This window comes from Rhinolophus hipposideros (genome assembly GCF_964194185.1).
Source record: "Rhinolophus hipposideros genome assembly, chromosome: 4".
NCBI classification, from domain to species: Eukaryota; Metazoa; Chordata; class Mammalia; order Chiroptera; family Rhinolophidae; genus Rhinolophus; species Rhinolophus hipposideros.
The window spans coordinates 14,547,509-14,560,600 of NC_138050.1; the positions used below are offsets into that span (position 1 = coordinate 14,547,509).

The window sequence follows — 13,092 nt, forward strand, 5'->3', positions numbered from 1 at the left end:
TCTAATTGGGGGTGTGTGTGTGTATGTGTGTGTGTGGTGGGGGATGGAAATGATAGAAAGTAAAAACAAAATTAAAGATAGTTCATTTTACAAACTAAGTTACAATTTCCAATTTTGTGCTTTGTAAGTGGTAACTTTCAATTTATAGAAAAATTCCCATTGTTCCCACTGATTAAGCAATTCAGTTAATTACCGTATCTCCATTTGAGAATCAAAATATTGTGATGTTATATATCATAATGACTTAGTCAAAAATTCTAGTCCACATTTTTGTAGGTATTATTGATAATTTTACTTTCTAATGCAAGCCTCAGAAATTATTTTAATTAACTTGGGAATTTTATGCCACATTCTATTATTCAATTATTATTTTTTGTGTGTGCACTAAATTGCTTTGTTTCTAAATTGCTTCATATATTTTCATGTAGTCATAATTTTATTATGCTAGTTTATTAAGTTTACACCAATGGGTTGCATTGGTTTTATACCCAAATTATTTTTTGTTGTTGTGCACTTCTTTGTTGTTAAAGCCAAAAAAATCATTTTAAACAAGTGATTGGTTGTTTTAATGATATCTACATACTAACTTCAAATGTAGTAAATTTCCTTCAGAAAATAGAGGGGCAGATCATGTTTCAACAAGTCTAGCTTTTTTCAAATAGCAATTGGATTTCATGAAGAGGGATGCATTTGAAATTTTTTTGTATTTCTGGCTTCTAGTCTCATTATAGCAGTTTTGCTCATCAGCTTCTCCATCTGATTCAGGAAGTTGGGGAAAATGTAATGGAGTTGAAATATTATTTGAACTTTTTATTTTTCAAGCTTCAAAAAAGTCTGGTTATAATTTCAGGGTAACTAAGTCAGTTGCTATCTCATAAAAATGATTTACCTTTCTTGTTGTCCCATTTCACTACTACCAGCAGGTTTGCTTGTCAACAATCCGCCTTATCATGTCCTTTCTGCGTATGTATGTAATCCCATTCTTCAAAATGACTTTTCTTCTGTGTCTACAAGCTAAAGTATTTGGAAGAAAAAAGATAGGAAAAACAACATAGTTCAATAAAAAACATAACAGTATAAAGCTTTTAGAAAAATACAGGAGAAAATATTCATGACATAGGTCTGTGAAGTGGCTTGTTAGAATTGCCATAAAATGTAAGATTGCAAAATTGAACTTAATCAAAATTAAAATTTTTTTCTCTGTGAAAGACCCTGTTAAGAGGATGAAAAGATGAGCTCCAGACTGGGAGAAAATGTGTGCAAAATACATATCTATCAAAAGACTAGTACTAGAATACGTGAAAAAAACTCTCAAAACTCAATGTTAAAAAAAAACACCATAATCTACTTAGAAAATGTACAAACTGTATAATTCTATTGATAGAATTATATAGAATTATAGAATTCTATTGATAATTCTATTGAATCTTAAATGACACAAGTATAAAAATGGAGAACAAGTTAGTGGTTTTCAGGGGTGTGGAACTGGGATTGTTAGGATATGGGTGTGGTTAAAATAGAGCAATGCCAGGGATCCTCGTGGCAGTGGAAATGCTCCGTATCTTGACTATGGTTGTGGATACACAAACCTATACATGTGGTAAAATTCAGTAAAACTAAATACTAAGTACACACACAAGCCAAGCCAAACAAGTGCCAATAAAACTGCAGAAATCTGAATAAGATTGGTGGATTCTATCTATGTTAATTTTGTACTATAGTTTCAAAAATATTTCCATTGGGGGAAAATGGGTCAACGGTCCATGAAATACCTTTGTATTATTCTTACAACTGCACATGAATCTATAATGATCTCAAAATTAAAACAAAACAAGTCTAATTGAAAAAAAAAAAAAACAGAAGAAATAACTAGTAACTGAATATTTTATGGTGCCTTTATTTTTCCTGAATTTCCACTCTCCTGTTTGTTTGATTCTTCTCACTTTAGAAAGGTAATTTAGCATAGTTCAATATTTTAAAGGTAGATAGGACACTTTCATCCAGAAACTTTATCAGCTAATGAGGTCTAAATGAGTGAAATGCTGGATCTGGGGTCACTCCACAGCAGCTATAATAAGATGACAGCTTCCTGCCTTCCTCCAGACCACAGGGCATTTTGCATTCTGAATGCTGAAGCAACACTGAGTTATTTCCTGGGAGTAAATGAAACCTCTCTATGTACACTGATGCCCTGAAAGGAATTCAATACAGCTAACTTCTTATTCCCAGAGTGGGGAAACCCGGCTTATTATCTGCAGGTTTAGGAAAAGATAATCTTTAAGAAAAAAGATATCTGGTAAAACATTACATCTAAAGGAAACCCTAAAAATATATCATTTGTAAATAATTAAAATCCTGGACTAAAGAAAATTATTTAAAGTAATACAATTTCAGTCCAATTCTGATCCAAGCCTGGAGAAACAGTATCTGCAAATGTTGGGGAAAGGGAAATATTGTCTTAAGTAGATAAAAGGACTTCAGAATGGCTGAAGTTTAGTGTGTTTGAAAGAATGATGCTGAGAAATGATGCCGGTATCACAAAGTGAGGTCACTTTAGAAAGCTCATGCTATGGAATCTGCACTTAATCGCAAGGAAAATAGAGAGCTCTGCAGGATTGTAAACAGGAGAGAAATGAGCTTATTTGTCTTTCAGAAACATCTTGTCTCAACTACTCCTCAAAATCTCATGTTTTGTCCAATAAGCAGCTCTTCCACAGTGGTTTTAAGAACAGCATATGAATATATTTCAGTAGGTAAAACAACGAATGAAGGTATTTCTTTGAATAGATTCAAACAGCTCTGCTATATTAAATGACTCTAAAGAAGGCTTCCATGATACTCCATAATATGAAAAACAAACAAGGCACTGAGTTATGGGTGTAATATAATCCCATTCTTGATAAAAACAATTAAAAACTATAACCTAAATCTATGCATACATATCTATATTTGCAGAGGCAAGGAAAACGTGAAAAACAGGGAATTGTCAATAGTGATTCCATTAAGAAGTTGGGAATCAATGAGAGATAGCAAATTATAGTTGAGCTACATCAATATTTTTGGGGCGGTTGAATATGTAAGTTTTACCTATGAAATACAAAGATGGAAATACATGAATTGAATGAAACAAATAGAGATGCTCCAGAGCTCCACTATCCATAGAAATGCACTGCTAATTACAAATGCAAGCCAAGATATATTTTTAAATTTCTAGTAGCTACATTAAAAAGTAAAAAGACATATGAAACTAATTTAATTAGTATATTTTAACCCAATGCATCTAAAATACTATCATTTGAACATACAGTCACTGTAAGAGATGAGATATTTTACATTGTTTTCATATTTGGTCTTTGAAATCCAGTGTGTGTTTTACACTAAGAGCCATATTTCAAGTGCTTAGTAGCCACATGTGGAGAGTAACTACCATATTTGTTGGACAGTGCAGCTCTAAAGAAAACTGATGGTTTTGTTACTGGTGTTTCACTGGCAGAGACAGCTTCACAGTTTGTCAGCTCAGTGACAGCTCGGCCATATCTGGTCTGGTCTCAATCTTGGTTCAGTTTCATATTTTCCAGCTCTATCATTTTTCAGTTGAGAAGATTTATATTATTTGACACATTTTATTATTACCACTGTGTGTAAGAATTATCACAAAATCTACAGTTCAAGTGAAAATAATAGTGTTTTTTTTTTAAGATTTTATTGGGGAAGAGGAACAGGACTTTATTGGGGAACAGTGTGTACTTCCAGGACTTTTTTCCAAGTCAAGTTGTTGTCCTTTCAATCTTAGTTGTGGAAGGTGCCATTCAGCTTCAAGTTGTTGTCCTTTCAGTCTTAGCTGCAGGGGGCGCAGCCCACCATCCCTTGAGGGAGTCGAAACCGGCAACTTGTGGTTGAGAGCCCACTGGCCCATGTGGGAATCGAACCAGCAGCCTTCAGAGTTAGGAACATGGAGCTCTAACCACCTGAGCCACCGGGCCGGCCCATAAAGTATTTTTTCAAAAAAGGATAAGAAACCAGTTTTTAAAAAAATCTGTGAATATGATTTTATAGGGGAAAATAGGTAATATGATACTAATTCTGATTTTTAGCTGTGGCAAACTTTGAATAACTATAAATATTTTCTATGGAAGGAGAGAGAAAAGAAGATAAAATTGCACAAGATTAAAAATTCATTAGCCAAGACATTTATGACCTAATGTCTCAGACATCTGAATATCTAGATGGAAAATTTTTTCTTTAATATCCAGTCCAACCGCTGAGTAGCTGGGTATGTTTGGATAAGTTCCATAAAGGCCCTGAGGATGAGTTTCTCCAAAATTAGTTTATAATTTTTCTTTTGTCATGTGATAACACTATATAAACAAAATGCATTGTAGTATATTGTGAAATAAGATTTTTGAATTTAAATTTAAGGAGACTGCCAGATATATTAAATTTCAAAATTTTATGATTCCTGTGAGGTCTGAATTTTGGAGAATATAAGACAAGTAAAAAGTTATAATAAAGCTAAACTGAAGAAATAATTTTATTTATTCACTCAACTAAATCCCAGAATTATTAGATTATAGAATATTGGAAGAGTGTATTTTTATAGCACTGATTACCTTCCACTTTGGTTGGAAAATGGGTGCTTCTTTGAGAATACTATAAGTTTACTACCCTTAACTCTTCATCAGTTTTTTTTTCTTTACACCCCAACAGTTACTCAAGAAATTTCATCATTTGGCTTTGTGTATCTGATTACTAAAGTTTGTCAAGGTGTTACCCAGGTCAAGGCAAAAAAGTGAGCATGATTTTGCAGTGTTTTAATTGCCGGCCAGTAAATATAATATCTAATTTAAGAAAATTTAATGTACAAATATCCAGCTTATGAAACAGTTAACATTTTGAGGATGATCATCACTTTGAAAAATAATTCATCATTTTACAAAATAATTCACTACCTTTCTATTTTTAATCTTTTTTCCCCTTTTACATAGCCAGTTTCCCTACTAAAGTTAATATACATTTATTTACACAAATGTTTTCAAGAATACATCTGTCACAAATGGTGAGGTACATCTTTATAGCATTCTTTCTTATAAATAGGTTTTTCAAAATATATCGATGATAAATGAAGTGCTGTGAACTTAACCTAATTTTATTAAAGTTCAACTAAATTTTCTAAACATTTTTCCACCCAATCTGGCAAAAGTAAATAAATAAATAAATAAAGGTGAGCAACAGGAAGACCAAGAGGGTGTGAAACACAAGAACATTATTTATACAAATGAAGGTGTGATGTGAAACCAGTCTTCGGTGTTTAGGAACTTTTTTGTTGCTAGGAATAGAAATAAACAGAAACTCCAAATTACTCATTTAAAGACCTCAAAAAGCATTGTCTCTTTACTTGCAATCCGACTATTGTTTATGTTTTCTTATGTTTCCCCTATTCATCTTCCTTAATGCTACCTAATATCACTACATATTTAGAATATTTAATTTTAGAACACGTGGGACTAACAATATGCAAAACTTTGTTTACATTCATAAATGCATATGTCAGTGACTTCTGAGAGTTGTTAGAAACCATCATTTCCAGAAACTGAAAAGAAAGGTGTTACTGGTTCTAAATACGCGTAAATCCCTCTATGATCACTGTGTTCACCTGTAAAATATCAGCATCCTAACCCTGGATATAAACAAGCCGCTAAGAATTTTTTGTTTGTTTGTTTCCCTTATTGTTGTTGTTATTCAAAGGAACAGGAAATTTGGAATTAAATTCTGGCAGAGCATGTATAATTGTGATGTATATGATTTTTACTTTGGGGAACAAAACCAAAAACAAAAATCAGAGAGAGCTAAAATGGAATCATTGGAAAATACCCCAAGTATTGAGAATAAGCCTACAATTCCCCTACTATTGTATGTCTGACTTAGAACAATTTGGGTATTTCACTACCCCCATAAATAGGGCTTATTTTGAGTCCTAATATGTAATAATACTTAAGGTAAAGGTGTGCTTGAAGCAACAAGAACATTCGTAAGGCTTATTGTTTTCTCCAAACCTACTGGGCCCATTCCTAAATCCACAGGACAAAACCAGATTTAGGAATGAACAATCTATCAATGCCCATGGATTTTCTGAAAACTAAAATCTAATATTTCAAGTTGAATTTTGATATTCTATAACAAATATGTTTTTAAAAATCTAACTTCTGTACTGTATGTTGTTCGGGGCGGCCTGCACGATCTCTGTTCTGGCTCCACACATAAGAATGCAGGATGTGGTTAGGCCAAAAAGCCGTAGGTAGGGGAGTCATACCACTATAGTCTCACTGGAGGCTGGATTCACATGACGTGCAACCTCTGTCCGCTTTTCTGCTAACCAACAGACTCTCCAGCACAGGCGCGGGAGTTATATCAGTGGCCAATTGGCTAACCAGCTACAGCCGACGGCCGTCTACTACCCGAGCCAGCACCTTTCCACGTGAGGCCGAGAGCCTGGAAACTGCTCTCTGGGGCGCTGTCCCCACACTGTAATTGAGTCTAAAGAATCAAATGTGCTACATCTTTAATTTTGCACATTCTTCTTTTGCTTTACAGGAAGGGACACATATTTATGGAGTTTACTAAACTCATTCTCTCTCAAAACACAGCATTTCAGAAGTGGAAATAGTAAACCAAAAGTCATGGGACTAAATAATCCTTCATTCAACTAAATTCCAGAGTTATTTATTATGTGCATGTTTTTGTTTGGTCTGTTTATGTTCTGAGAGGCAGTGCAGTGCAGTGGTTAGGGCATGGCTCTGAAGGACAACACCTTACAGCTCCATCACTTATTGTGAACCTTAGCCTACCTAGTTAGTACTTGCCTGAGTTTCTGCATCGATAAAGTGGAGGTAGGAATAGTAGCTACCTCAAAGTGTCATTATGAGCAGCACATATGTGTTAATACGTGCAAAGCACATAAAACAGTGGTTGGCATTGTTACTGCTGTTATTCCTTATTTTTGATGTATGAATATCGGAAACTGGGTTTTGTAACACTATGCAGTTTTTGGTTAATGCTAAATCAAATACAACTGTGTTTCCCCGAAAATAAGACCTAGCCAGATAATCAGCTCTAATGCGTCTTTGGAGCAAAAATTAAAATAAGATCCGATATTATATTATATAAAACCTGGTCTTATATTTTAGTAAAATAAGTCTTGGTCTTATATTAATTTTTGTTCCAAAAGACGCATTAGAGTTGATTGTCCGTCTAGGTCTTATTTTCAGGAAAACACAGAATTTGTCTATTCCATGGAGGTAATTTCTGAAATAAAATGAACTCACCATTTTTCTATTAATTTGAAATAAAGGCGAATTGCATGTAGTGAGGAAACTTCTGTTTCCATGGTGGCTTAGACACAAGTTATACAGTTTACACTTTAAAAGTTGCCAGTCCCTGTTTTATATCAGGAGAAACATTTTCCTCTTAGTAGTTCAGTGAAGGAGTGTAATATATGCTAGATCACTTCGAAAACTACAGAAAAAGCAAGCAATTAAGAATGTTGTCCTTCTGGGGAAAACTGTATTTCTATATCCACTGCTAAGATTAATAATTATTTTGGGGTAATTTTAATTTTAAATAACTATATACCAGTCTCTGTGGGAAAGAAGAGGAAACTACTAGGTTTTTGTACTTCTTTTGAATTGACAACAATATAGCACTAATTGAAAATAAAATTTAATTTTGCTTAGATTTAAGATTGTTAGAATGAATTATCACCTGGGTATTATAAGCATGCAATCACTTTGCTTTGTTTGAGGTGCTTAAATTATTCTAATTTGTTGTGATTCCTTTGTAGCAATGAAAACTTTTTCTACCTTTTTGAAATTCCATTATTCATAAAGCCCCATACTGTGTTTCCCCAAAAATAAGACCTAGCTGGATAATCAGCTCTAATTGTCTTTTGGAGCAAAAATTAATACAAGACCAGGTCTTATTTTACATAATATGAGACCGGGAATATAATATATAATATAATATAATATAACGTAACGTAACAACATAACATAACATAATATAATAACATAATATAACATATGATAAATACCAGGTCTCATATTAATTTTTGCTCCAAAAGATGCATTAAAACTGATTGTCTGGCTAGGTCTTATTTTCGGGGAAACAGTATTTATACTGATCAGCAGTTGAACCTGAAAAGGGTCATTAAAAAAAAAAAAAAAACTTGAAGTAAAACTTTTTTCTGACAAAACGTTAAAAATCATCAACCATTAAAATTTATTAGAAAAACTTACTTTCTGAAAGGAAAAACTGCACAAACTAAAACTCCACAAAGTATACTTGACTTTCACTTTTAAGGAAAATCATGACTCCATGAGAAGAAGGCTTGCTTGCTTTAATTGCGTACTATAATTATTTATATGTTTTTAAGAAATAATTTGCTAATATTTGTCTTTTAAAGCTAAACTGTAGGGCTAAGTGAAATGTTCTTAATGAGTACCCATCTCTAGAGACCCTAAAAATTTATAAAACGCTCTAATAATTCAGCTACATTGATGTTTGCATATAAAAATATCTATTATAGGAGTCAACTACCACATGAAGTAATTGCATTTGTTTTAATTGAAAAAGATAGCTAAAAATTTCCTGTGGGATATTGCAACAGTAAAATAATACAAGGTGTATTTATTTATTAACAACGACAACAACAAAAAATTGTAACACAAATTGTGAAAGCAAAAGCAGGGTCCAAAACAAGGATTTCTGATAGCCTTTGCCTTATTTAAACATGTTACACGTTATTATGCCACAGTGGATAAATGCTATCAAGTGTTAAGTTAGCATTTGCTACTTTACTTTTAAACAGCTCCCCCCAATGGAAAATATGTATACGTAGGATAAACGCTTCCTCCTTCAAGTATCACAATCTCGTGGTCACATAATCGTCATGGGTAGCTGAGTCTGGGAGGGTGACGTCATAGCCTGTGCTGGAGTCCTCTTCCTTTCCGCGCTCCTCCTTTGGTATTATTGGAATCGTGTCCTCCACCGCCACCTTCTCTGACTTGAACGAACACATTCTCTTGCTGACCTGTAAACCCAGGCTGTCCGTATTCCTTTCCCGATGGTCTACTAATACGCACTGTTCACTGAGACCTGGGATGCTCAGGTCACCCCGGGAAGCTAGTCCTCGAGATTCCAGTTGAATATTTTTCTCCAGGGGTCCTTCAGCCTGATGACGAGCGACATCTTCTGAAACAGAGAAGATCTGATTGGCATTTGGCTCGGCAGCGTTTTGTTTTGATCGTCTGTGAAATAACCCGAAGTTTTTGATATCGGTCACAAAATTCACTTTTCTCTGCTTCTCCCGCGGGGGCTCCTGTACCACCAGGGCGGAGCCATTGCTGATGCTGTGTCTTTCTGCGGCAATTGCTGCCGATCGCGGGTGAATCAGAGTGGTTAAATCGAAAAGGCTGAAGTTCTTCTTCTTGTCTTTGCTGCTGCCTTCGTTATCACTCTTTTCATCGGAGTCTGCTGAATTGGGAGAGCCCTTCGCGGCCTGAGCGGACTGGACTGCAGAGACTTTGCAGCCTCTCAGTAACCCCAGGACTTCAAAGCGGAAACTAGAAATGTCTTGCTTTAGTTCCTAAATGAAATTTAAAATGATGGAATTAGTTTGTAACTTAAATAAACATTAGGAAACATCATTTACGCATTTCCTATATGGGTCTGATGTGTTTTCACTCATTTTTAAGAGCTAGGATTCCAGTGGTTCTATCTAGAATTTCAGTTTTTTTCCTGGCATTTGTGGCATTATGAGGTAATAGAGAGACTACCTAAGGTTGAAGTGAAAAGGAACATGAACTTACTGAAGTGAAAAGGAACAACTGTGTAGTTAAGTGTATTGTTTTTTTGGGGGGACTAAAGTTTCAAATACTTCCTCTTCCAATACTCATCTGCTTTCAAGTCACATCACACTCTCAGGGATGCATTTTGTAAAGATTTTTAATAAGGCACAATTAGCTGTCCAAAGGGACATCTATAACAAAATAATTAAAGTGGAGTCTACCGTTCCTAGAGTCGGCAGTACTTTCCATTGTCTAACACCTTGGAGTTGATTTTACCCCAACCCTTGGGTCAGCCACTTAGTTCTGCAAAATGCATCAAGTCAGACAGCATTCCTGAGATCCATCCTTTTTGATTCTCTTTTTGGATATCTGAATTCTCAGTCTGACCTGACGGTGGCTTTTGAGGTCATCTCCTGCCTCTAATTTATCTCCCAAAGCACCATGAATCATTCAACTCCAAAATTTGGATTTTGTGTCTGCCAAGAACATTATGGATTCTAGCCAACTTTCAATCTGTGCTTTAAGTTTTGCAATTTATCTACTTTCTTACTGAATTGCCGGCTTAACTTTGTTCTTTGTCAAACTTGCTGCTTTTCTCTGTTAAAAGTCTCCTGCGGGATTTTTATTTGTTTGTTTGTTTGTATTTGTCTATAAGATCTTACTGACTTTAATCATTCTTCCAAAATCTCTAGAAACTCATGCAGAATAACAGAGGTATTGTTGTACACACTACCTCCTCTGCAAGAATTAAAAAATAACAAAACCAACCAACCAAACAAAAAACACTCAGGGAGAAAGACTAAGTTTATAAGTTACAATTAAGCTCAAACTTTAAATTCCTGCTACCAAAGCTGTGCAGAGCACAAAGACGGTTTTTATTGTTGTTTTTAGCATGTCGGTTACTTAATGTTTCAGGACTAGAAATTAGATTGAAATTTCGAAACTAGAGCTCACTCAGGAGAGTGCTGCTGGGATCAGCAAGTCAGAATTCTACAAGGCCCTAGGATTTTCTCTGCCTCCAAATAAATCCCCTTGACATTTACGATTAAGTATGTTTGAAAACAATGTATTTTAAGAAGAAATGTCACCACTTTTTTTTTTTTTTTTTGATAATTCAATAGGGCTTTAATTTAAAAATCAGAAGACACACAGTCTTGTTGGAACACACAGCTGAACTTCCAGCTTTGATTTCAAATATTCTGTTTCGGGTTGCACATTCTACAGAACCTGCCTTTTGGTGTTTTCAACACTAAAATGAAAATGGTTACCTTAAAGTTCTCTTCAGTCAGGCCCTCTTCGGTTTTGGCATCTCTAATCATCGCGGCAACATATCGCTTCACCAGATTCCTCATAACTTCCTGAGGCATTTTGAAACAACAGAATTGATATTCAGTGCATAAATATGAATTATTTCTTGAGTCAGTTCTGAAGAGGGGACTGTACTTGAATTTTAATACAAATTTCAAGATATAATAGAAGAATAACTTACTTGATACTGGTGATGTCTTCTTAAATTATCAGCAGCTCGCCTCTGAAAAGAAAAATAATGTTTACTTTCCAGTTACATTGATGTATGACTCTTCTGGAAAATAAGTTATTTGTTCTTTTAATCAAGCATACTTCTTCCTCACTTTTTCCAAGTGGGATTTTTATTAGACAGTGGACAGTAGCTACAGACTGCTTTGCATGAATCAAAAGAATGAGTGAACCAAAGCAACAAAGTGCAAGATTACAATCTGTATGGCATTTGATATGTAGAATAAGTTAACAATGGTGGAACTGTTGTTTTTCTAATATAAGGTGATGAAGAATTATGTAATTATGGTTGATATGTGCCCCAAATCACTTTAAATGATGCTAAGAGACACAGATGGGACATATCAAATAAAAAAAAAAAGAAATATCCAATAAAAATACAAATTTGATAGACTAAAAAGCTAGTGTTATAATAATATAAAGGTCTGCATAAATGTCAACGTAGCAAGATTAAGAGTTTAGCCACAATATGCAACATGTAATCAAAAACATTTTTAGTCAATAAATACCCCACCACTAATTTCAACCAATGTATATTAAGAGGGAATTGCTGTGTTAATTAAATTGGAAGTTTGAATTTAACAAAAAAATAAAAGATTCTGTTCTAACATAGGGTTCATTATTTTATCATTTAAAAAAATAAGTGTGAGTCCCAGCTATCATTTTGAAGAGATCAGAATGGTTTGGGAGCAGAGCTAAGATTCGCATAGAACAGTGATTTTGGAGTGCAGAATGAAGAGAGAAGATGTTTTAATGACTGAAAAAAAAAAAAGTGCATTACATGTTAAACAATAAATAACACTAAAATTATATATTTGCAGATTTCATAACTATTCTAAAGATGTTAGTAAAGTTGTCATAATTCCAATTTTAATAAATATCATTTTATTGATACTGATTTATTGATACTGATATCAATATATATCAGTATTGATTCTTGAAGAAAACTGGTGAAAATAATCTAAAATAACACATTCTATAATAAAGGGGTGTATTTGGTAAATTGCGAGAAAGCAAAATAATTAACATATCTTGGGTTTAAATGTCTTTTGATCTTGTTTCTTACTAAATACTTAATCATAGGCTGATGAAATGGAATTTTGGAAAGAGCTGTGCATTCATCACTGAGAAATGGTATTGGGGGAAAAACCAAACAATTTAAAAGAAACTCTTTTTTCTCTTTGGGGGAATAGGGGAAGATGGCATTTTCAGTGGCCACGAGAATAGTTTTGTGTTTCATCATTATTAGTGTCTTTGAGGAACAGATGAGACAATGCTTAACTTCCTAAAATCCACTAATTATTTGAATACTGTTTACTATAACATGAACCTTAAACAACAAATTTTCAACATGATTATGGTATTAATTTAAAAACTGGGAAATTTGAAACAATACAAAATTAAAACATCTTGAAAAAATATTTTGTACTGGGCCACCAGATGGAGGTATATGACTCTTTTTGAGAGCTAAGCTAAAGTCCAAAAGAAAAACACTTAAAGGAAACAAATCTTCCAGATCTTAAATTTACTGCAAGTGAACACAAATATTAAAGCAAGCTGTATATTTACTTCTTTAACACTGTCACTATAAATATTGTATAAGAGATCCATGTTCCATAATTTAAATAGATAGAAACTCTGAATTTAACATAGGATTTAGTCGACTCAATTTTTATTATTTTGGGGTTCTATGGCATTTCACCATTCTATATTA

General features: G+C 33.9%; 1 protein-coding gene across 5 annotated transcripts in view; it reads right to left on the reverse strand.

Moving 5' to 3' along the window:
• Positions 1–909: 909 nt before the first annotated feature.
• Positions 910–13,092, reverse strand: part of TRPC4 (transient receptor potential cation channel subfamily C member 4) — a 221,037-nt gene continuing 208,854 nt past the window's right edge. For 4 of the 5 annotated variants that reach the window (XM_081046159.1, XM_081046156.1, XM_081046158.1 and 1 more), the window contains 3 exons: positions 11,332–11,373; positions 11,111–11,200; positions 3,358–9,640 (listed from right to left, as the gene is read on the reverse strand). In XM_081046159.1, the coding sequence (XP_080902285.1) occupies positions 8,918–9,640; positions 11,111–11,200; positions 11,332–11,373 (855 nt within the window). In that variant the 3' untranslated portion in view covers positions 3,358–8,917. Of the gene's footprint in view, positions 1,015–3,357; positions 9,641–11,110; positions 11,201–11,331; positions 11,374–13,092 lie in introns of those variants that run through there. The other variant, XM_081046160.1, reaches the window with a different exon arrangement.